General features: G+C 36.6%; 1 protein-coding gene across 1 annotated transcript in view; it reads left to right on the forward strand.

The window, feature by feature from the left end:
- Positions 1-26,690, forward strand: part of LOC129530495 (B melanoma antigen 3-like) — a 52,921-nt gene that overhangs the window by 19,945 nt on the left and 6,286 nt on the right. The window contains exon 3 of the mRNA XM_055377302.1: positions 24,137-24,299. Coding sequence (XP_055233277.1) covers positions 24,137-24,299 — 163 coding nt within the window. The remainder of the gene's footprint in view (positions 1-24,136; positions 24,300-26,690) is intronic.

Below are 26,690 nucleotides of genomic sequence, written 5' to 3' on the forward strand. Positions count from 1 at the left end.
ATTCCTGGCCTCCACCCACTAGATATAGTAGCACACCCACGTCCCTCCCCTCCTCCCTGCCCCCGTGACAACCAAAAATGTCTTTAGACATTGCCAGATGTCCCTTGGGCAGCAAAAATTGCTCCCTCTCCCCAGTTAAGAGTCATTGTTCTAGAGTACAGAATCAGTACCACTAAATAAATGTTATTGGCGTGTTTAGAACAGTGCCTAGCACATGGCTGGTACTCAAATATTTGTTGAATAAATGAGTAGTCAGATTTTCATTGTGAATTAAAAACAGAACAAAACTTGATGACTGACCTTTCAAGTTGCTTTTACAAAAGAAATGGGATGTCCATTGAACATCTGTTTTAGATCTGATTTCCCAATCTGGATTATTAAAATGAGGAGGCTATTTTTTCCCAGTATATAAATGATTCTAATACTTTTTGCCGTAAAACGTTTGGAGTCTCTCTGCTAAATTATGTTCCAGTTTTTTAGCTTGGGATTCAAGTCATAAATATACTAGGTCTGTCTTACCTTTCAATGCTTTTATTTGTTCCCTTTTGAACATGACTGAATTCTACCTTTCTGTCTACCTGCCTGCCATTCTTGCTACCCTTCCTTCCTTTTTCCACTCTCATCTTTTTCCCATTTTCCAGTCTGTAAATCCTACCTATCCTTTTATTTTTTAAATTACATTATCTCATTCTGTTACTTAGGCAGGAGTGCGTTGGCACAATCATAGTTGACTGCAGCTTCGAATTTCCGGGCCCAAATGACCCTCCCATCTCAGCCTCCCAAGTAACTGGGAATACAGGTGCACTATACTGTGCCCGGCTAGTTTTTTTTTTTTTGTTTTTTTTTTTGAGACAGAGTTTCACTCTTGTTGCCCAGGCTGGAGTGCAATGGTGTGATCTCGGCTCACTGCAACCTCTGCCTCCCGGGTTCAAGCGATTCTCCTGTCTCCGCCTCTCGAGTAGCTGGGATTACAGTCTCATGCCCCCATGCTCAGCTAATTTTTGTGTTTTTAGTAGAGGTGGGGTTTCATCATAGTGGTCAGGTTGGCCTTGAACTCCTGACCTCAGGTGATCTGCCTGCCTCGGCCTCCCAAAGTGCTGGGATTATAGGTGTGAGCCACTGTGCCCAGCTTAGTTTTTTTTTTTTTTTTTTTTTTTGAGATGGAGTCTCGCTCTGTTGCTCAGCCTGGAGTGAAGTGGTGTAGTGGTGTGATCTCAGCTCACTGCAACTTCTGCCTCCTGGGTTCAAGTGATTCTCCTGCCTCAGCCTCCCAAGTAGCTGGGACTACAGGCGCTTGCTGCCACCGCTGGCTAAGTTTTTATATTTTAGTAGAGATGGGGTTTCACCTTGTTACCCAGCTGGTCTCAAATTCCTGAGCTCAGGCAATCCGCCTGCCTCAGCCTCCCAAAGTGCTAGGATTACAGGTGTGAGCCACAATGCCCAGCCATTCCCGGCTAGTTTTTGTAGATACTGGGGTCTCGCTGTGTTGCCTAGGCTGGTCTCGAACCCATGGGCTCAAGTGATCCTCCCATTACAGCCTCCCAAAGTGCTGGGATTACAGGCATGGGCCACTGTGCCCTGCCCTGTCCTCCTTTTTGAAGTCTCGCTCTCTCTGTCTTTACTTTTATACTTATTTTTTCTCTCTTATCATGTCTTTGCCCTTGTCTTTTTTGGAGTCTTACTCTGTCACACAGGCTGGATTGCAGTGGCACAGTTCTAGCTCACTGTAGCCTTGAACTCCTGGGGTCAAGTGATCCTCTAGCTCAAGTGATCCTCCTACTTCAGCCTCTGAGTAGCTGGGACTCTATGTGTGCACCACCACGCCTGGCTCCTTTGCCCATTTTTGTTTGTTTTTTGGAGACAGAGTCTTACTCTTGTCACCTAGGCTGGAGTGCAGTGGCATGATCTCGGCTCACTGCAACCTCCACTTTCTGGGCTCAGGCGATTGTCCTGCCTCAGCCTCCTGAGTAGCTGAGACTACAGGCGTGCACCACCATGCCTGGCCAATTTTTTTGTTTTTAGTAGAGACGGGATTTTGCCATGTTGGCCAGGCTGGTCTTGAACTCCTGACCTCAGGTGATACACCCGCCTTGGCCTCCGAAAGTGCTGGGATTATAGATAGGAGCCACCATGGCAGGCCTCCTTTGCCCATTTTGAAATTGAGTTGTTTCCTTTTCTTTTGATTAACAGGTTCCCCTCCCCCACCCACACACACAGTCTTGCTTGTTGCCCCAGGCTGGAGTGCAGTGGTGCGATCTTGGCTCACTGCACCCTCTGCCTTCTGGGTTCAAGCAATTCTCCTGCCTCAGCATCCTGAGTAGCTGGGATTACAGGTGCCTGCCACCATGCCTGGCTTATTTTTGTATATTTAGTAGAGATGAGGTTTCACCATGTTGACCAGGCTGGTCTTGAACTCCAGACCTGTGATCTTCCTGCCTTGGACTCTCACAGTGCTGGGAATACAGGCATGAGCCACTGGACCCTGGCCTTAACTACATATTTTTTACATCTGCACAGTGTTTTGGAAAAAAGTGGTTCAACTGAAAGAATGAAAAGTTGGGGGCAGAATTTCCTTTTAAAAAAAAATTTAAAAAAGGGCATTGAAAAAAGTTTCAGTGGTGTTGGGAGGGCCTTGGAACAAGGAGTGAATGGAAGATGAGGGAGTGGAGGGAGGCCATGTATGGATTCTTTCTACAGACCAGTCTGTTGAAGGAGAGAGGGCTAACAGGAAATGAAGTGCAGGGGGAAGTTTTTTGAAGATGGGAGAAAGAGGACAACTTTTATATATTTCATTTCATTTGATGCCTTATAAATTTGTAAGGAAGATAGAGCTTGTATTATGTCAGTGAAGTTGAAAATAGAGTACAGAAAAATTAAGATACAGCACCCCCAAAACCGAGAACTTCTGACATAATACACTGTTGGAAATATTTATTTCAGAGTGAAGAAAATATTGGAAGTTAGGCTTGTTAATTGGTCTGCATGGTTCATAATTACTCTTTCTTATTAACTATTTAAGGAACATGAGACCAGGAAGTTAAATACCCAAGTATATGCAGATGTATATCTAGAATTGGTACCAAAGTAAATACAGGCATACCTTGGAGATACTGTAGGTTCCATTATAGACTACCACAATAAAGTGAATATCACCATAAAGCAAGGCACACAAATATTTTGGTTTATCAGTGCATGTAAATATTATGTTTACATTCTACTGCAGTCTATTAAATGTTCAATAGCGCTATATTTAAAAAACCAATGTGCATACTTTAATTTAAAAATACTTTATTGCTAAAAAATGCTACTGATCATCTGAGCTTTCAGTAAATTGTAAGATTTCTTGCTGATAGAGGATGTTGGTGGCTGCTGACTGATCCCAGCAGTGATTGCTGAAGGTTGGGGTGCCTCTGGCAGTTTCTTACAATAAGACAACAATGAAGTTTGCTATATTGATTGCCTCTTTCTTTCATGAAAGATTTCTCTGTAGCACTTGATGCTGTTTAATAGCATTTTTTACCCGAAAGTAGAACTTTTTTTTCAAAATTGGAGCCAGCTCAAACCCTGCCACTGCTTTAACAGCTAAGGTTATATAGTATTCTAAATCCTTTGTTGTCATTCAATAATTTCACAGCCTTTTCACCAGGAGTAGTTTCCATCTTTAAGAAACCACTTTCTTGGGTCGTTTGTAAGGAACAACTCCTAATCTGTGCAAGTTTTATCATGAGATTGCAGCAATTCAGTCACATCTTCAGGCTCCACTTCTAATTCTCTTGCTGTTTCCACTACATCTGCAGTGACTTCCTCCACTTGAGTCTTGAACCTCTCAAAGTCATCCATGAGAGTTGGAATCAACTTCTTCCAAACACCTGTTCATGTTGATATTTTGACTTCCTCTCATGAATTATGAATGTTCTTAATGACATCTACGGTGGTGAAGCCTTTCCAGAAGGTTTTCAGTTTATTTTGCCCAAATCTACTACAGGAATCACTTTTATTTGGAGACGGAGTCTCGCTTTGTTGGCATGGCTGGAGTGCAGTGGTGTGATCTTGGTTTACTGCAACCTCTGCCTCCCAGTTCAAGCAATTCTCCTGACTCAGCCCCCCGAGTATCCGGGACTACAGGTGCGTGCCACCACGCCTGGCTAATTTTTGTATTTTTAGTAGAGATGGGGTTTTGCCATGTTGGCCAGGGTGTTCTCGAACTCCGAGCTTCAAGTGATCCTCCTGCCTTGGTGTCCCAGAGTGCTGGGATTACAGGCATGAGCCGCCGTGCCTGGCTGAAATGTATTTCTTAAACAGTAAGACTTAAAAATTGAAATTACTCATTGATGCATGGGCTGCAGGATAGATGTTGTATTGTACTGGCAGGCATGAAAGTAACATTCTTCTTTCTGAACATATCCATCAAAGCCCTCGAATGACCTGGTCCATTGTTAGTGAGTACTAATATTTTGAAATGAATGTTTTTTCCTTAGCAGTAGGTCTTGACAGTGGACTGAAAATATTCAGTAAGCCAACCTCTAAACAGATGTGCTGTCATCCAGGAGACTGTTGTTCCATATGTAGACAGCAAGCAGATTAGATATAACACAATTCTTAAGAGCTCTAGGACTTTTTGAGTGGCAAATGAACATTAGCTTCAATGTCAAGTTACCAGCTGCATTAGCCCCTAACAAGAGAGTCAGTTTTTATTTATTTATTTATTTATTTATTTATTTATTTATTTATTTATTTATTTTTAAAAGAGACAAGAGTCTCGCCTTGTTGTCCAGGCTGGCCTTGAACTCCTGGGCTCAAGTGATTCTCTTACCTTGGCCTCTCAAAGTGCTGGAATAACAGGTGTGGCCCCAGCCTGACCTTTGAAGCAAGGCATTGATTTTCCCTCTCTAGCTGTGAAAGTCCTAGATGGCATCTTCTTCTAACGGAAGGCTGTTTGTCTACATAAAACACCTTGTTTAGTATAGCCACCTCCAGCAATGATCTTAGATAGATATTCTGGATAACTTGCTACAGCTTCCATGTCAGCACTTGCTGCTTCACTTTCCACTTTTATGTTACAACAAGAGCATTTTTCCTCATGAGCCAACCTCTACTTGCTTCCAGTTTTTCTTCTGCAGTTTTCTCACCTCTCTCATCCTTCATAGAACTGAAGAAGGTTAGAGCCTTGCTGTGGATTAGGCTTTTTGCTTAAGGGAATGTTGTGGCTGGTTTGATATTCCATATGGACCACTAAAACTTTCTTCATATTAGCAATAAGATTGTTTCATGTTCACTGACATAGTGCTTTTAATTTTATTCAAGAATTTTTCGTTTATATTCATAATTGGCTGAGTGGTACAAGAGGCCTAGCTTTAGGCCTTTCTCACTTTTTGATATTCCTTCCCCACTAAGATTAATCATTTGTAGCTTTTCAGTTAAAGTGAGAGGCACGTGACTTTTCCTTTCCCTGAATTGTTTGGGCATTATATATGACTTCTGTTGCACTACAGTGTCAGAGTTGGTTGCTGCAGAGAGCACATATATTTCAAATTGCTGCTCTGCATGCTACGAATCACAATGACATAGTTACTGCTTGTCAGTATGTGTGTGTGTGTGTGTGTGTGTGCCACACATATTGCCCTGGCATCTTATTTATTTCTCTCATTACCAGTGCATACCTACCTATCATGTTAAAACAAGAAAAGGAGAAAAGTGGACTTTATATGTAACACTTTAGAGGCATAGTGGAATGTATATTATTATTAACAAATTAGATAGCAAAGCATTATATTTGTTATGCTAGAAGACTATGGCTGTGCTAAAAGAATATAATATATGTCAACATTGCCAGACTGGGCACTTCTCACAATATTCCCAACCAACAGGAATAAAACTAAAGGTCAGAAAAAAAAAATAGTAAATTAAAACAAAATTTTATCACAGCAGAATTTCTTCTCAAAAACAAAAAATGGAAATTAGGCTATAATTAAAGTAAGTTTTTCAATGGCTTGTTAGCCAAGCAAGGAAAACCATTACCAACAGTAGTTAATTAAATTATGTTTTATTATGGTAACCAAAGATGTGTCCATAGAAAATAAACTTTAAAAAAGACTATTAGCCTTTCAGTGAGAGTAATTGCTCTAAAAGTTAAGGACATTGGGAGTAGTATCAAGTCATTTTGGAAAGAAGGGTGAATGATTTTTCATGGTTTTCTTAGGCTTTTGATGGATGAATAGGTGTTACCAGTACTGTTCAGTTGTTACATATTCCAGAAGTCAGTGCTGAGTTTGAAGTGATTGAAGAATTAGTGTTTATGCATAGTCTATGTGAAACAACTACAAAAGAAAATATTTTCAGAAAAGTTGAGCAAACACTAACTTAGTACAACCTGAAGTGGAATCCACTAAGATGCGTTACAGTTGATAGTGGCAAAAATAACTGTGGAGCAGAAAGACTTGAGTTGGACAAATTTACAAAGCTTGTTAAATGTCAGGTGTTTAAAGCCTGATTATTCATTGTATTATTTATTAGCAGGTACTTTGCAGAAAATATTTAAATCTGTCATGTTTTAGTGAACTATTATATAATAGTGTCAGCAGTGATTTTGACTTGCATTTGTGGACTTCATCATCAAATCCTATGAATTTTTGTTAGATATAGAGGCAGAATATACTGAATTGCCATTCTACATAGCAATTTAATGACTTGGCAGTGGTAAAGTTTTATTTCACTTTTTTGCGCTGAGGAATGAGATTGAAATTTTTCTGAATAATATTGCCCTCAACTGTTAAGTCAAATGTTTAATAGCTTTGAAAGTTGGCTTTTCCTATAGATTTCATAATATTTTGTAACAAATTCACCTAAAATTACAAGGCAGAACTGTGATTATAAGTGAACCTTATACTGTGGTAAGGTCACTTCTACAAGAATAATGAATCATGAAAATCAAGAGAAAGAACAAATAGTAGGAAAATGTCTTCCAATTCCTTTTGGCCCTTCATATTTCCACTTAAACTCATAAGCTTTTAAAAAGATAATTATTTTTATTTATACTTAAAAAGATAATATAGGATGATATTTTTGTAAAAGAGTTCTTGAGATACAGCACTGAATGTAAAGGAAAATATTGGAGCATTCAACTACATTTGAGAAATAACTTCTGTTTATTAAAAGATACTGTAAGAATGAAAGCACAAGCCCTAATGAATATTCCTGTTTGATACTAAACCAAAGCTTGAGAAGTGGTAGTTTCTCAAGTTTTTCAAGTGGTTTGGTGCAATCTGAAGACTGCAATCCCATCAATGAACTTATATCTTTACCCTTTAAAATTATAATTTATGGGCTGGGCGCAGTTGTTCACGCCTGTAATCCCAGCACTTTGGGAGGCTGAAGTGGGTGGATCACAAGGTCAGGAGCTCAAGACCAGCCTGGCCAAGATTGTGAAACCCCATCTCTACTAAAAATACAAAAATTAGCCAGGCATCGTAGCAGTCACCTGCAATCCCACCTACGGGGGAGGCCGAGGCAGAGAATCACTTGAACCCAGGAGGTGGAGGTTGCAGTGAGCCGAGATTGTGCCACTGCACTCCAGCGTGGGTGACAGAGTGAGACTCCATCTCAGACAAAAAAAAAATTATATATATATATATATATATATATATAAAATTTATTAGACTACCTTGCAATTTCAGGGTATCTTTTACCCATATATGATTTTATAAGATTACTAAGTGGTCTTTGGAAAATATTGGTTCACTGAGTGATCCAGATATTCCAACTATTGATACTGTTGTTTTTATTTGTTTTGTTTTGTTTGTTTGAGACAGAATCTCACTCTGTTGCCCAGGCTGGAATGCAGTGGTGCGATCTCACCTCACTTCCGTCTCCTGGGTTCAGGTGATGCTCATGCCTCAGCCTCCTGAGTAGCTGAGACTATAGGCATGCACCACCAGGCCCAGCTAATTTTCATATTTTTAGTAGAAATGGGGTTTCACTATGTTGGCTAGGCTGGTCTTGAACTCCTGACCTCCAGTGATCCCAAAGTGCTGGGATTACAAGTGTGAGCCAGCTTACCTAGTCCTACGTATTTTTAATAAATAACAAAATTCACATTTGTTATAATCGACTGATCTCATCAGAAAAGTCTTTAAGTATTGGAATTAGTTAAGCTTACATTGTTGGTTGTAAGTTTTTCAAATCTTCTTATTGTCCACTCATGTTCTAAGTTGTTTTCCTTGAAGTGACAGGCTCACTTTATTCATTTTTGAAGAAATATGTCAGATAATCAAGTTTTAATAATTGTGGCTTCTTAGTTGTTCTTACATGTAAAAACAGTGTTCCATGAAAAAAGCAGTTATTTCAGTTTATAAATTACATGATCACAAATTCTTTCCTCAAGAAAAACTATGGTGTAACAATTATTTTACGCTTTATTTCTCGTTTTGTCACATAAATAATTAAAAGATGTGTATTCATGGATCAAGACTTAAAACATTAAAGATTTTTGCTGCTTCATCAGTGATATGCTCAATGATACTCTACATTATTTTTACTGTAGTTGTAATGCCAGTTGAGAATGTGACAACTTCTAATACAGCTTGGTGCCAGCTGCCTTCAGTTTTGGAAATGCATCAACAGTATTACCCACCATAGCTTTTGCATCATGTAACAATTTTTGCTTCAATTGTTAAACATTATTTTGGAAACTCAAGGAACAGTAAAGCCTGTTTTATTGCCCATATTTTTACTATTTGTTTGTTCTTTCTTCCTTCAGGATGTTCTGAGAATCCTTCTTTTTATCATTCTCCTTTCTGGTTCAATAACTTTTCTCACTATTCTTTTGGTGTAGTTTTGTCTCATGACTAATTTTTAGTTCTCATTCATCTCACAATTTCTTGATTTCCCTTTCATTACTAATGGATGTTTTTGCTGGATGTAGAATTCTTTGTTGTCAGTTCTTTTAGGACTTGCAAAAATGTTATGCTGCTTTGTTCTGGCCTCCATGGTTTCAGGTGAGAAATCTGCTGTCATTTGAGTTGTTTTTCATCTGTGGATAAGGTGTCATTTCTCTTATTTATCTCAAGGTTTTTAAGTTTAGTCATTAGTTTTCAGAAGTTTATGATATATATTAGCATTGATTTATTTGTGTGTATCCTCTTAGGATTTATTCAATTTCTTGAATCTGTGGGCTTCGAATAATTGTTCAGCTGCATCATGTTCCTTTTCTGAGATTCCAGTGACAGGAATGTTGCATCACTTATTATAGTCCCACAAGTGTCTTTAATGCCTTTTTAAAATATATATATATATATATATATTTGTTTATTTATTGTCAGAGTTTTGCTCTTTTGCCCAGGCTGGAGTGAAGTGGTACGATCTCAGCTCACTGCAGCCTCTGCCCCTGGGTCTAAGTGATTCTCCTGCCTCAGCCTCCTGAGTAGCTGGAATTATAGGTGTGTGCCACCATGCCCGGCTAACTTTTGTATTTTTATTAGAGACAGGGTTTTGCCATGTTGACCAGACTGGTCTTGAACTCCTCACCTGAGGTGATGCACCCATCTCGGCCTCCCAAAGTGCTAGGATTACAGGCCTGAGTGACCGCACCTGGCCACTGTTTTTTTTTTTTTTTTTTAATCAGTTCGTTTTCTTCTCTAGGTTGGGTAATCTCTCCCATTTTGTTGTTCAGCTTAGTTTGTATTTTATTATCGCTAGCATATTTTTTAATTTTCAACTTGGTATTTGTTTCTTTCTTGATTTCTTTGCAAAACTTTGTAATGTTTCCTTTGTTTCAAAATTATGTTTGTAATTGCTTTTTTTTTTTTTTTTTGAGGCGGACTCTTGCTCTGTTGCCCAGGCTGGAATGCAGTAGAATGATCTCAGCTCACTGCAACCTCTGTTTCCTGGGTTCAAGTGATTCTCATGCCTCAGCCTCCCGAGTAGCTGGAATCACGGCGAGAACCACCATGCCTGGCTAATTTTTGTATTTTTAGTACAGATGGGGTTTCACAATGTTGGCCAGGCTGGTCTCAAACTCCTGACCTCAAGTGATCCAACCACCTCTGCCTCCCAAAGTGCTGGGATTACAGGCTTGAGCCACTGTGTCCAGCTGTAATTGCTTGTTGAAGCAGTTTTATAATATATAGTTTAAAATCTTTGATAGATAATTATGACATCTATAAATTCTCATTGTTTGCACCTTTTGACTATATTTTCAAATTCTTGTTCACATTTTCCTGGTTCTTAGCATGGTATGACATGTTATATTTGATTGAATCATTTGCATTTTAAGTGTTGTGTTTTGAAGCTCTGCATTTTATTTAAATCCCCCCTTTTAGTAGGATTTATCTGAAACTTTGCTTTTGTGGTGGAGGTGGGGCACAGCCTTGTTACTACTCCCAGGTGTATGTGAAGATTCCAGTTTCATAGTAGGCCTTTGTTGACTCATTGATGGAGACGTACACCTAGTAAATGCTGAGTCGGAATGAAAACTCTGGACTTGCATTATACCTTTGTGAATACCTCCCTGGCTCAAAAGGTTCCTGCTTTTCACTTGGCCTCCACTGACACTGGGATGGAGGGGTGGTTAAGTTATCACTGGGCAGTGCTTTGAGTTTGGATTCTCCAGTAGGCCTCTCCTGTCATATCTCTGTAGAGGGAGGGATAGGGATATGTCCTTATCATTGGGTGGGTGTTGAACTCAGGCTCCCCACTTTTTTTCCACCCACACTGTAGAGGGAGGAAGCCACGTTACTGCCCAGTGGGTATGAGTGTCCTGTGTCCCCACTTGGCCTGCTGTGGTATCATGTTGTCTGTGGGTAGGAGTAGGGAATGGCTGCCTATGTCCTCCTTTTAAGTCTTTGCAAAAGGTATATGGCTTGGGCTTTTATTTGTACCCTTTGGCTTAAACTGGTTGGTTGTTGTCTGTGAGTTTTTTTTTTCTTGGTAGCCTGCCGCTTCCCTGCTTTTTTGACAAGAGACAGCAGAATTTTCTTGGAGTTTTACGTATGTGTGTGCCTGTTGGTGTTTCTGAGTTGTCTGCTTCTCTAGCAACTTTTCTTGTATATATGAGTCAGAAAGGAAACCTAGGGAATTCATCCTCTTGTGTTTCTTGGCACCTGAAGCCCTAATTTGTCTGCCGTCTCTCTACATTTTGTTATCTTCCTTTGTTTGTCTCATGTATCACGGCCAAGGGTTTTTAAAGCTGTATTTAGTGGAAAGAACAGGGAAAAGTACATTTTCTGCATTTTGTCTGGAAGTGAAGTCTGCATTCATTTTTGCCTCTTTTTCCCTGAATATAGAGTTCTGGGATGATTATGTTCTTCTTCTTCAAGCATTTAAAAGATGTTGCATTGTTTCCTGTCTTCCATGGTTTCTAATGAGAAGTCAGGTGTGGTGTCAGTAGTATCATTATTCCCATGTATATAATAATGTTTCGATATTCTCTGGCTGCTTTCAGGATTTTCTCTTTATCTTTGGTTTTCAGCAGTCTGACTATGATGTGCCTAGGTGTGGTTTTCTTTGTATTCATCCTGCTCGGGGGTTGCTGAGCTTCTTGAAAGTGTAAGTTGATATTTTTCACCAAATTTGTGAAAAGCTTGACTTTTATTTCTTATTCTTTTTCTGTCTCATCTCTCTCTCCTCTTCCTCTGTAACTCTAATTACATGAATGTTAGTATATTTGATATTTTGTAGATTACTGAGGGTCTGTTCGTTTTCTTCCCAGTGTTTTTACTTTTAGTTCCTCAGAATAGATACACTATTCATGTATTTTCAAGGAGATGGACCAATTTTCTACCAATCTCTTGTTAAGCCCATCCACTAAAATTTTCATTGAAATTACTATACTTATTAGTTGTAGAATTTTCTTTTCTTTTCTTTTGAGACAGGGTCTCTGTCGCCCAGGCTGGAGTGCAATGGCGTGATCTCGGCTCACAGCCACCTCCACCTCCCAGGTTCAAGCGATTCTCGTGCCTCAGCCTCTCAAGTAGCTGGGACTATAAGGTGCCCACCACCACACCCAGCTAATTTTTGTATTTTTAGTAGAGGTGGGGTTTCGCCATGTTGGCTAGGCTGCTCTCAAAATCCTGGCCTTAGGTGGTCCACCTTCCCCGGCCTTCCAGAGTGCTGGGATTGCAGGCAGGAGCCATCGTGCCCAGGCTGAAACTCCATTTAAATATAGATTTTAGCCAATGATATTCCACTTTTTTTCCAAGGGTAAAATGTCCTCCCATTCCAGCCAGTTTTTGTTATTTACAGGTAACTTCAATTAGTTAGCTTTTACATTTTCTTCAGATTTGAGACATTTTAGGAAAGTTATTCTGATATTAGTCCCTATGCTGTTACCCAATAAATAAATAAATTTATGTGTGAGAGTCATTGTTTTGTTAAGGTATATTTTGCATACACTATAATTCACCCTTTCTAAGGTGTGTATTGAATGTGATTTGGTAAATATGAACAGTCATGTAATTACCATCATAGTCAAGATACAGAATAGACCCTTTACCCATAAATTCACTTATGACCTTTTGAAGTTACTGCCTACCTCCCACTCCAGCTCCTGGCAATCACCGATCTGTTGCTTTCCTATAGTTTTGCCTTTTCTAGACTAATATATGAATGGAACCATACAGTATAGAATCTTTTCCATCTGCCTTTTTTTTTGCTTAGCATAATCGTTTTGACATTGGTCCATTCACTAGCTTACAGTTAAGTTTCGTTCAATTTTTGGCCAGTATATAAAGCTGCTGTGAGCATTTATGTAACATGCTTCATTGTAGATGAATCTTTTCATGTTTCTTGGGTAAATACCTAGGACTGGAATTTCTGACTTGTTGGAAATAATATTCTTAACTTTGGAAAACAGTTTCACAGTTTCTTAAAAAGTGTCTGTATACTTTTCCATTTCTAGAGATCTGAGAGTTCCATTTGTTGTACATTGTTGCCAGCACTGGATATTGCAGCTGTTTCTAAATTTTAGCCATCTGGTTGGCATTTAGTGACAATTTATTGTGGGTTTGATTTTGCATTCTCTGATGATTAATTAGATGGAGGCTCTTTTTATGTGTTTTTTTGCCATTTGTGTATCTTTGGTGACATGTCTGTTAAAGTATTTTGTCTCTACCACCATTTTTTTCCAGTTGATTTGCTTGTCATCTTCTTGAGTTGTAAGATTTTTTTTATATATTATTCACACAAGTCAGTTATTGGAGATGCATTTTATAAATATTTTTGCCTAATGTGTGACTTGTTTTCATTTATTTAGCAATGTTTATTGAACAGCAGAGGGTTTCATATTGATGACATTTGTTATTTGTTAATTTTTTGTAAGTTGAAAAAATTATGCTCTTTGTGCTTTATTAAAAAATCTTTGCTTGCCGCAGTGTTACTTGTAGGTTTAAAAAATCCATTTATGGTTAAATTACACATGATAAGAGAATACGAGATAAGATTCATGTTTCTTTGTTTTCCATATGAATTATTTGGCAGTTCCAACATCATTCTAAAAGATTATTTATTGCTCTCTTGAATTATCTTGGCCCCTTGGTCAAAAACTAATTGAATATGGGAAAGTTTGCCTGTTTCTGTATTTTCTGTTCTTCTGACTTGTCTCTCCTTTTACTAAAACCAAACATAAAAAAGATTTTTTTTCAAAATCATGAGTTGATATTTATGTTTTCAGTTTAATTCAGTAGCACAATTACATATCTTTAAAACAATTTTATACCTGTAGCTAAGCTATAGTTGTATATTTTCTTTTAATATCATCTTTCCTATAACTGAAAAGGTCATTAAAAGAAGAAAAGATTATTGTTTTTGTTTCAATTTCAAAGTAATTAAAACTAAGTGTACTAGTATTAAATAGTTAAAGATAGTAGATCAATAATGAAATTTAATGTTGTTGCTTTTTGCTATCTTTTTTGAGTTTACTAGTGATGTAAAAGATTTGAGTTATTTGCTGTGATTATACAAATACTCTTTTGATGCATAATTCAGCTGTTAACATCATGTTAATTTGTGGCATTAATAATTTTACTGATAGCCCTTCTGTGATTCTGATTTTTGGTAGTGGTTTTTACCTGGTAAGTAACATTTTGTCAGCTGGCAGGTACTGGAAATCTGCTTTATCACTTCTTTTTTAAGAAAAGTGGAAAACACAAACAGTTTGTTCACCAAAGTTATATTTCAAGGATTCCATTCAACCAGAATCTGGTTCACCTTATTGACTCAACTTGGGGGTATATGTACTAGATTTTTACATACATCTGTTTGGAGAAACTCGTTTTATCTGTGTAATGTTTGTAAGACCAGAAGTTCTTTTACTGTTCTTGAAATAAAACTTTTAAGAAGCTGAATATTCTTCTGTTAGTTTCAAATTTGGACTAAAATTACACCAAGGTTTTGGACTAAAGAGGAAGCAAATAATCTGTTCTTATGTTCTTAAAAGACATGATTTAAGTGTATCCAACTAGATTCTTAGTGTGTCTGTGTTTACTCCTACTCAAATGAAAGCTTTTAAATTTGTTCCCACTTTTTGAAGTATTTAACTCTTCTGTAATATGCAGTGTTTTCTTATTAACTTTAAAATTGTGTTAAGCAAACATGTTTAAATTAATATTTAATTAATATTAATTAAATAATATTTAATAATTTAATAATTTAATATTTTAAATTAATAAAAATTAATTTAAATTAATATTTAATAAACATGTTAAATTAATAAACCCTAATTTGAAACAATAAATTTTATCATTGTATACATTATGAGCTTTTAAGAATAACCAAAAAAATGGGGGTGGATGTTTTATGTGGAAGTTATGTGTATCCCTTTTCTGCTTTTGGCTAAGGACAGATATCTTAGAATTAGCTTTATGGTGCATTCATCTATCTGATTATTTCAGTTAATATCATCTTAATATAATACAGGTTACTTGAGAAGAAAAACTGTTAACCCAGTATTGGAGAGATGCCAGGTAGGATACTAACCTTGATATAGGATTTCATGTGAGAAAGAAAAAGGAAAATATTTTCCATTAAAAGTTGAGTTTTTATCTAAAATTCTCTTAATTTTCTAAAAAAACTTAATTTTTCTAAAAATATGTTAAAGAATTATATATAAAATTCACTTTGCTATATATAGAGCAAGTGAATAATAGGTACACATTTCTAGGAATACCCAAAACATTAGAAACTGTATACCAAAATCACATCAGGAAACAAATAATAGTGCCCCAGACATTCCATTCAAGCCTCCTGTTGGTTACTATTCCTAACTCCCCAGAGACATTCACTATCATCTAGTAACAACATAGGTGAGTCTTGCCTATGTTTGTACTTTGCGTAATTGGCTTTGTACTTCTTATAATTGAGCTACTAAGTACTGTTTTCTGTCATCTTTCACGTATATATTTGTGAGATAAATCCAAATTGTTCCTTCCAGTCGTTTATTTTTCTCATTGATATATAGTATTCTGTTGTTAAGAGTACTATAATTTATTTATTTTACCATTGGGCATTTTGAGGACTTTCAATTTGAGGTCATTATGAATTGTGTTCTGTGAACACTGCAGTACATTTCTTTTGGTTAACACTGAGAGTATTTTATGGATTCTAACCCCAAAGTGGTTACTTTCTTTTCTTACTTTCTTTTTTATTTTTTTGAGACAAAGTCCAGCTCTGTCACCCAGGCTGGAGTGCAGTGGCGCAATCTTGGCTCACTGCAACCTCCACCTCCCGGGTTCAAGCGATTCTCCTGCCTCAGCCTCTCGAGTAGCTAGGATTACAGGTGTGCACCACCACGCCTGGCTAATTTTTGTATTTTTTTTTTTTGGTAGAAATGGGGTTTCACCATGTTGGCCAGGTTGGTCTCGAACTCCTGGTCTCAAGTGATCCACCTGCCTTGGCCTCCCAAAGTGCTGGGATTACATGCACGAGCCACCGTGCCTGGTTATATGTTATTTTCTTACAACCTAAATAAAAACCATTATGTAAACCAGACAAAATACTCAGTACATTTCTATAGTCGATGAATTTGTCTTTATTACTTGTATATAAATAATTATGAACTCCTTGAGTTCAGTTCCTTTTTCATTTCCTGACTCTATGGACTTGAACAAGGAAATTTAACCTCTCTGCTTCATTTGTAAAATGAAAAATAGTGATATCTACCTAAAGTGGTGGTGGTTAGATGGGAATAAAGTAATTTCTTTTTTTTGTTTTTGTTTTTGTTTTTGAGATGGAGTCTCACTCTGTTGCCCAGGCTAGAGTGCAGTGGCATGATCTCAGCTCACTGCAACCTCTACCTCCTGGGTTCAACTGATTCTCCTGCCTCAGCCTTCCAAGTAGCTGGGATTACAGGCGCCTGCCACCAGGCCCAGCAATTTTTGTATTTTTAATAGAAACGGGGTCTCACCATGTTGGCCAGGGTGGTCTAAAACTCCTGACCTCAGGTGATCCACCCACCTCTGCCTTCCAAAGTGTTGGAATTACATGCGTGAGCCACTGTGCCTGGCATAGATGGGAATAAAGTAATTCTTATAAAGTACTTGGCTTAGCTGCTGGCAAATAATAATGCTTACTGATTCTTGCATATTACCCATAGTTTATTGGCTAACTTTATGTCTTCCTTAAATTATGAAATTCTGTAAAATATCCTTGTCTATTTTAAAATTATACTCATTTTTATAACTTACATGCTTTATTTGTATATATCCAGGATACCAGATATTTGTAATTCAAATTGGAAGTTATTTTTTGTCATTTGATTTTTTTTTTCTGTAATGTGTGTTCTCACCACATAGAAGCTTTACATTTTTATGTAGTCAGATTTATTCATGTTTTTATTTATGGTTATGTTAAAGATTATAGCTATTAGGGACATATTTCTTCAGGGTTTATAATTTATGTATGTTGTTACAAATAGAGAAATTACTTTTCTTTGACCCAATAGGTAGAGGGCACTTTTGTGGACTCAGAAAGCTTGGCTCTCCTATTTTATTTTAGGAAAATGTCTGAGATTCTGCCTCCTCATTTCCAAGCCAGAGTTTAAAATATTTACATTTTTACTTCATAGTGTTAAGACATTGTGTAATGTAAGTATAATGTGTAAAAAAAAATCTTAAAAATCTAATAGTGATTTGGCAGAGACCAAAGCATGGAGGGCCTTGAAATGCTGCTCTATTTGTTATCTATTATTATAAAGCAGTTACCATAAACTTAATATCTTAAAACAGCACCCATTTACTTAGGTCAGAACTCAGGGCAGGCTCAACTGTGCTCTCTGTTTAAGGTCTCACAAGATTCAAATCAAGGTGTTACCTGGGTGGAGGCTCCAGGGGTGAATCCTCTTCTGGTGCACTCAAGTGTGGGAGGAATTCAGTTCTATGCAGTAGTAGGGCTGAGCTCGCCATTTTCTTTTTCTTTTTCTTTTTTTTTTTTTTGAGACAGAGTCTTGCTCTGTCGCACAGGCTGGAGTGCAGTGGTGCAGTCTTGGCTCACTGCAACCTCTGCCTCCTGGGTTCAAGTGATTCTTGTGCCTCAGCCTCCCAAGTGGCCGGGATTACAGGCGTGCACCACCACGCCGGCTAATTTTTTTCTTTTTTTTTTTTGTATTTTTAGTAGAAACGGGGTTTTACCGTGTTAGCCAGGATGGTGTCGATCTCATGACCTCGTGATCCACCTGCCTTGGCCTCCCAAAGTGCTGGGATTACAGGCATGAGCCACCACACCCTGCTGAGCTCACCATTTTCTTACTGCCTATTGGCTTGGGTCACTCTCAGTTCCTAGAGGCCACTCTTTGGTTTTTGCTCCTGGCTCTTTTTATCTTCAAAGATAGCAACAGTGTATTGAAATGTTCCCTTGCTATGAATTTCCCTTTTGCTACTAGCTGGAGAAAACTCTGCTTTCAAAGAGGTTATTTGATTAGATTAGGCAAATCTCCCTTTTGATTAATTGAAAGGCAGTTGATTGGTGGCTTTAATCACATCTGCAGAATTCCTTTGCCATATAATATATTAATGGCATCATCCTTGCCATGATATTTCATCATATTTACAGCCTCTGTATTAGGGTAGGAAATTTGGTGGGGTTGGTGGTATGCGGGCATTTTAGAATACTGCCTACCACACATTCTGTATTGAGGGGTTTGCGTGTGATTCAGAATATATTTGTGTTCCTTTAGAAAGATTGCTGTGGCAGCAGGGAGGAGGATGTGGCAGAAAGGAAAGGTACTGGCAGGAGAAAAATCCTACTCTTAGCAGTCTCCATTTTGATTTTGTAATGTCGTTTGATGTTATTTTTTTAGCAGATGTTTCAATCAGAAATGTGTGTTTAATAGTATGCCAACTAGAATGATTAGCCTGGACCAGAACAAGAGTCATGAGTCAGTCATTGAACTGTTCATTACTTCAGGTCAATTCATATACAGAATAATTTCATAGATTAGGTTTTATTTCAGTCAGCTTTATTTCACTTTCTAAAGTGAACAGTTGTTTAAACCTCGGATCTCATTAACAGCATTTTAATAAACACAGTATTAGGGTGGGTTTACTTCCCTAGATTGCGAATCTCATGGATTATATGTTGATTCTTATTGGCTTAATTTTTGAATCCGGCATTATTTATTGTAATTCTTTAGTCTTACAGTTTTGCATGTTTGAAACTATATTTTTTTCCTCTGAATACCACATTTGCCACGTCTCAGAGATTTTTTTGATGTTTCTTAATCATTTAAAAATAATACATGATTTTTCTTCTTGATTGAAACTCTGCCGTTATATAGAAAGGACTTTTAAATTTTGCCAGTGGATAGATTTGGAAGTTTATCCTTATATTGAGAATTTCTAATTTTTATTGTATTAGGTCTAGGGACGCATCTGCTTTTGCTGGATATAACCTAGGAAATACCTGCTTTTTAAAATATGTGGACATTTCTTTATGACCATACAAGTGAATTTTTTTTTGAAAATTCTATGTACATTTGAATAGAATGTTTTCTCTATTTTTGGAATTCAGAGATCTGTGTGTATTTTATGTGTCTGTTTGAATCAAACCCGATCATTGTTATTATTTATTTCATATCTACTTAACATCCTGATTTGAGAGCTATGTTAAAGTCTAATCTATGCATGTTATTTCTACTCAGCTTTACTTTCTACATGTGACATATATTTATTAGGTGTATAAATTTTAATGACTATGGCTTCTTTTGGAATTTACACTGTAACATAAAACTTACGTTATTATGAATTATTATCTTTGACTTGTTCACTGCTTTTTAGTTTAAATTCTGTTTCTTTGAAATTATTGCTGTACCTGCATTTTTTGGATAGCGTTTGTGTTTTTTCCCCTCAAGTCTGTTTTTGAATTGTGTATGTCACTGTGCATTGTGCATATGTGTGAGTATATATATATATATAGCCGCTCCTGTGTTGCTGTAAAGAAATACCTGTCGCTGGGTAATTGATAACAAAAAGAGGTTTAATTGGCTCATGATTCTGCAGACAGTACAGGAAGTGTGGTGCTGGCATCTGCTTCTGGTGAGGGCTTCAAGAAGTTTGAAATCATTTAGCTGGGTGCGGTAGCAGGTGCCTGTAATCCCAGCTACTCAGGAGACTGAGGCAGGAGAATCGCTTGAACCTGGGGGGCGGAGGTTGCAGTGAGCCGAGATCGGGCCATTGCACTTCAGCCTGGGCAACAGAGTGAAACTCTGTCTCAAAAAGAAAAAAAAATAATAAATAATAAATTTAAAAAAAAAGTTTGAAATAATGGTGGAAGGAGAAGGGGGAGCAGGCATCTCACATAGCAAGAACAGGAGCAAAGGAGACGGGTGGAGATGCCATACACTTTTGAACAACCAGATCTTGTGAGAACTCACTCGTTATCGCAAGGACAGCACCAAACCATGAGGGATTTGCCCCCATGACCCAAACACCTCCCATAAGGCCCCACCTCCAACATCGGGGATTACATTTCAACATGAAATTTTGGCGGGGACAAATATCCAAAGTATTTCATTCATTTTATATTATATACGTGTACACACACACACATACATAAATGAAGTCTGTAGTATAGTTACATGTAAAATATGTGTATGTGTTAAGTAGTATATTTCGCATATTTTGAAAGTTGCTGCCTTTTACTAGAGAATTTAACCTATTTACATTTGTTATCCATGGACTTGAATGTTAGCTTAACAGACATTAAAATTTAGTTTTAAATAATTTTTATAGACCTAGGAAAATAATGATTTTTTGGGGGTTTCTTTTTAATTCAGTATTGGTAATGAGAACTGATGCCCGATTCTTCTTTTTTTGTAATGATCTGTTTTCTTTTTTATGTGGCTCCAAGAGTTTTCCTTTTATCCTTGTTATTTCAAACTTTCTGGGAAGTTTTTACCTGAAGCTGCCATTCAGGGAGTTTAAGGAGGCATTGTTACAGATCAAGAGTGAGTATTTTTGTAGGGATATAGAGATAAGTGGAACAGTGATAATGACTCTTTGGGTTTTAGGTCCCTCATCTGTTGAATGAGGATTATGCTTAATTAAATGTTAGCTTTTATTATTAGATATATACATAACTTTTCCTTTAGAATTTTGGTGATTATAATCCCTCCTATTTTCTCCCTTTCTGGTACTCATGTAAAACAGACGTTGCACCTTCTGGATCAGATTTTCATGTCATTCTACCTCTTTCTCTTGCTTTCCATCTTTGTTCTTTATTACTGCATCCTGGGAGAATCCTAGTTGCCTAACACTGAAAACAGGTTGGTGAAGATTAAAAACAAATTTGGAGCATGGGGAGCCTTACAATACTTATTTATTAGAGCACGTAGCCTAAAACCATTGCTATAGTTGGTACAGAATAAATACCGGATAATTAATTAAATGAACTGTGGAATATTTAACTTCTTGGTTTTTTTTATGATACAACTTTAATCTCAGAAATTTTGTTCATTCTGTTGTGTTTTATAGATACATTTTGACAGATTATTTCAATCTATTAAATAAAAGTTTTCAAAATTCCTCAGACTCATTCTTAAAATTGGTAATATGAGTTCTCACTGAGTTTTTGTTGTTGTTATTGTGTTCTTGGATTAATATGGGAAAATATTATTATAACATGTTACTTTTTTTCCTTTTCTTACTCCTTGTCTTTTTAATGATGAATAGAAGTAAAAAGAAAAAATGCTGTCTAGGAATTTTCATTATTGATTCAAATAAACCATTTAGTTGATAAACCATTTAAGGGCTTTTTTTTTTTAATTTTTATAGACAGGTTCTCACTTTTGTTGCCCAGGCTAGAGTGCAGTAGCGTGATCACAGCTCACTGCAGCCTCAACCTCCTGGGCTCAAGCAATTTTCCCACCCCAGGCTCATGAGTAGCTGGGACTATAGGTGCATGCCACCATGCCTACCTAATTATTGTATTTTTTGTAGAGATGGAGTTTCACCATGTTGCCCAAGCTGGTTTCGAACTCCTGAGCTCAAATGATCCACCTGCCTCAGCCTCCGAAAGTGCTGGTGTTAAAAGCGTAAGCCACCATGCCCGGCCAAGAGCTGTTTACTTTATCCCTCCTCCCCAAATGTTAATTTGCTTTGTAATTGTTACTTATGTATTATATATTACTTATTATATTATTAATATTTTAACTTGCTTGATTTCTTTTATGTGTAGTGTATAAGAGTGTTGACATTTGAGAAGATCCCTGTAGAAATCTATTCTTTGATATTGTCTATGATTTTACAAGTACTTTTTATTTGGTGTAGGAAAATACATTCCAGACTGTGTATATATAGTAAATATTTTCTTTTAATGCTGAGTGCTCTTCATTAGCTATTTAATTGTAACATATTGGTTTGAGGCGTTCCCCTAAATGTAGTGTTTTATTTTCCTTCTTTTATTCGCTGATATCTTTATATGATATTGTAAATTAGTATGTTAGATATATTCCAGTACTTTTCATAATAGTTTAGCTAATATAATATTTTTCATTGCAGATACGATTAAGAGAACATATTGGTGTTTCTAAAATGAGAAAGACATTGAGAAGCTGGTCAATTTAAATTCTTTTCTGTTATTATATACTTACCTCTCATTATATTTTATCTGCCAAGATTATTTTTAGTGCAAAAGGCTTCTGCAAAACTTGCCATATGGTATCAAAATAAGCGATTTTAGATTTTAACAATTTAGCAGAAATTAGTTATGTTAATGAGTTGTTATAAACATTTTTCAACAGATTGTACTTTTTCTTTCGACATTTACGTGACCTTTCTGTTTGGACATTTAGACTACCAAGGTGTTGTATTTGCAGTTAATTCTGGGTTCTGTTAATGCACTAAACATATTTAGATACCTTGGGAGTTACAATATAAAAAATTACCTGTTTTGTAAAAGCTGGTTATTACACTTTATCAATGAAGACAAATACTTATTTTTTTCTGTGTTTCTAATGCATTAATACCCTTGAGTGCCAAAATAGCACTGAAATGTTATTCTGTATACTTATAAATATTATATAAAATTAAAGTGTCACAACAGTAATTAGTGTTTATGAGTTATTTAGAAGCTTCTCCTGCTTCAGCCTCCTGAGTAGCTGGAACTACAGGTGCCCGCCACCACGTCCGGCTAATTTTTTGTATTTTCAGTAGAGATGGAGTTTCACTGTGTCAGCCAGGATGGTCTCGATCTCCTGACCTCGTGATCTGCCCGCCTTGGCCTTCCAAAGTGCCGGGATTACAGGTGTGAGCCACCAGGCCGGCCAAAGTTTTGTATCTCTTTCTTTTCTTCTTTCTGATTCAGCCCTCAGGAGTCATTTAGCTTTGTTACGTTGATTCAATGCAGTAGACTGATGACAGTGATGAAGAGTTTGATAGTATGTGAGATACAGATTTACACATAAAACTTTGAAAACAATTATAATTTTTAACTACTGTAGTCCCTGGTTAATTAGCAGAATATAAAGTCAGTGTAGTAACATGTGAAGATATCCACAGTAATGTTAGCAGGGTCCAACTGTCTCTGCTACGTGAGGCTCCAGTTATCTCAGCAAAGCTGTTTATGAGCCACACTCACAAACAAGATCACCAAAAGTTAAGTCTTTTTGGTATATGTATAGGAACACCTATCTATTAGGGCCTGTTTGAAGCAACGTTTTTGGTGCTTTGGATACAAAGATAGTATGCTGCCTCAATTGAAGGATCTTGGATTAGGATGAGAAAAAGGTAAACTGATCATGTAATGGCATAAGCAAGTAGGCACCATGTAACGGTGTAAACAAAAATTTATGTTAGATAGTCATTTCCCACAGAGAGATTTAATACTGTATAGTACAGGGCCCATCCGACTCTCTTCAAAGAAAATGCTGCTCAAAATGGGCTTGGGAGAATGAGGAAGAGTTTGTGAATCATTCTAAGGGAAAACTGAATAAGTAAATGCAACATTTTACATAATTTCTTCTGACTTCTTATGTGTTCACTTGCCCTAGACTGCCCCTCTTCTTTGGGGCTTATTTCTGTGCGTTTTACCACTTGCAAGATAATGGAGGCAGGTTGAAATGGGAAAGATACCAGATGACTAATTTTTTCCCCCACATTTCCATCTTTTGTTAAGAAATTTGAAGTTGATTGCTACACTGAAGTATGTAGTTTTGTTTTTTTTTTGTGAGTCTTTAACCATTTGTGCCCCTGTTAACTTATAATTGATGAGTTTATTTTGTATTTATTTTTAGGCAGGGTAAAAAATAGTAATATGTCTCATAAATAATATATGTTCCTATTACTAGTTTTGGTGGGATTTAAAAACTTTATAATAATCCTCAATATAGAAACCTGCCCCTTTAACCATATTACTATTTGCTTTAAAAAAAAATCTTTAGGTTTTGTTTCAAAAATGCTTCACAATTTATTTTTGAAAATATAAGGAACGAAATTCTAACTTTCTAATTTGAATGGAAGGATGAGTTCGTAGCACACGAGGCACTAAATTGAGTAATGTAGATTTTATTATTTTTAACGAATCTTTTGTTTAATATTTTGCAGGTTCAATTTGTTTACTTGTGATGTACAGAGAGTTTTTTATACCTTCCCAGCTTATATTTGAATATTCCTTTTCAAGGTTTTATAAAGAGATTTCTCTCCTTTACCCCTTTCAGCGATGTGCATCTTGTAAGCACTTTGGGGCCACTATCAAATGCTGTGAAGAGAAATGTACCCAGATGTATCATTATCCTTGTGCTGCAGGAGCCGGCTCCTTTCAGGATTTCAGTCACATCTTCCTGCTTTGTCCAGAACACATTGACCAAGCTCCTGAAAGATATAAGTTCACTACGGATAGACTTTCAAACTTCAACCAATGTATTTACTGAAAATAACAAATGTTGTAAATTCCCTGAGTGCTATTCTACTTGTATTAAAAGGTAATAATACGTAATCTTTAAAATCTGAGGGATCGTTGCCAGAGATTGCTGGGGAGGGAAATGTTATCAACGGTTTCATTGAAATTAAATCCAAAAAGTTATTTCCTCAGAAAAATCAAATAAAGTTTGCATGTTTTTTATTCTTAAAACATTTTAAAAACCACTGTAGAAAGATGTAAATAGGGACTGTGCAGTATTTCTGACATATACTATAAAATTATTAAAAAGCCAATCAGTATTCAACATCTTTTACACTAAAAAGCCATCCAGTTGAAGAATTAGAAGACAGTTCACTCAGGTGTTATTTCAGGATTTACATTAATAGGAACACCAAATACTTCTGAAATTCTTGGAAATTGTGTATCCCTGATAGGTGTGATAGAAATCTCTGCTGGCACATTTTCATGATTCATCTATCTTAGTCATCTGTAATCTGCAGTTGTGCTGTTTTTCTTTCTTTTCCAAATAGTATTTTATAATTCAATGAAAATGTTTAAATGCTTGAAATTTACATTATACAGGAAATTATAACTCTACTATTGTATCATTAAATAGAGATCTCTCCTTTTTCTTACTATATGTTTTCCCAATGAGCATGTATATTTTGGGATCTTTTTTCTCCTAGTCTATTGAATTTCCAATCTTATTATGAAACCTCCATGATATTTTATTCAGTCTTTTTTATGTCACCTCTTAGTTACCTAATGTTAGCTTTTACCTGTTCCTTAGCAATGTTGATAAAAGCTTTTTTTCCTATCTTCTCCAGGTCTGTGAAACATAAGTATAGCTACCCCAGGCTTAAACTAATCTCAAATACGGTTAGTGTACATGATCATTACCCTTTATCTTTGTTGAGTACCCTAATTTCATTTTCCATTAAAATTATTTTGTGTCCACATATGTAATCATATCACCCTTAGTAACCTAGTGTACAGACAAATTATAGGTAAGGCAAACTAAAATTTTAAATTATGTTTAAGCTAATAAGGGATTTAAAGTTTTAAAATGCTTTAGATTGTACACTCTTCAATCTGGAACAGAAGAACTTTCATGCACAGCAACTGTTGTGGCTACTATTTATGTACTGAGTTACTTCAGCAAGTGCATAAACTGGCAGTTATCAGAGTGGATTATATTCTGGGTGGCATAATAAATATACTTTGTCATCTCAATAAAACAATTGTATGTGTATGTAAGAATCTGAATTTTATTCAGCCTTTTGTGTAGTCATGCTTTAGACCTCAGTAAACAACATGCAAACTTGTATAAGAATGTTGCTCTAATGTTAGAACATTTTTTTACTCAATGGCAGTGCTACTTTCTACTGAAAACTGTGTTCTAATAGTGTATACCTTCAGTTACATGTTAGCAATCATAAATCAGTTTGTAAAATAATAAACTAAATACTGAGGTAAGATAATTTGCTGTTGTTGACCATGTATATAATGAAAGGTTTATGGCAACATAAAGCTAAAAGATATACTAAAATTATGAGTACTCTGCCTTTTTCCAAAATAGACTTATGGAGACTCATAAAAATACATGAGCAATAGGATAAAACTAAAAATAAGTAAGGAAATTTGGCAATGGAAAATTTAGATAGGATAAATATGAAGACAATAGAGAGACCCCCCAAAAATATGTAATTCCAGACAAACCACAAATTTGGCCCCATACCTTTTCAACAGTCAATACAAAGAAGGACATATGAGCCCTTAATCTGATTCTTACTATTTATAACATCACTTGATATAATGGCATAATAATAAGACATCCCTTGATAGAATGCAATGAAAAATTGTCTTAAAGTAGCCAACTTGCAGTAGAAAAATACCAGTTTCATAGGGCTGTTTCTTATAGCAGCCTTCAAACTAAGTCAGTGGTATAAAATCAAGGCCTAAATGACTAAATTAGATTTCTTTTTTTTTTTTTTTTTGAGACGGAGTCTCGCTCTGTCACCCTGGCTGGAATGCAGTGGCATGGCTTTGGCTCACTGCAAACTCCACTTTCCGGGTTCAGGCGATTTCTCCTGCCTCAGCCTCCCAAGTAGGTGGGATTACAGGCGCACACCATAACACCCGGCTAATTTTTTGTATTTTTAGTAGAGACGGGGTTTCGCTATGTTGGCTAGATTTGTCTCAGACTCCTGACCTCATGATCTGCCCATCTCAGCCTCCCAAACTGCTGGGATACAGAGGTGTGAGCCATCGTGCCCGGCCTCCTTGGGGATCTTAAACAGTGCATTCTAACTACACAGCGTTCTGACACATCTGTTAAGACGATCATAATC

This window comes from Gorilla gorilla, chromosome 22, assembly GCF_029281585.2.
Source record: "Gorilla gorilla gorilla isolate KB3781 chromosome 22, NHGRI_mGorGor1-v2.1_pri, whole genome shotgun sequence".
In the NCBI taxonomy this organism is placed as follows: domain Eukaryota; kingdom Metazoa; phylum Chordata; class Mammalia; order Primates; family Hominidae; genus Gorilla; species Gorilla gorilla.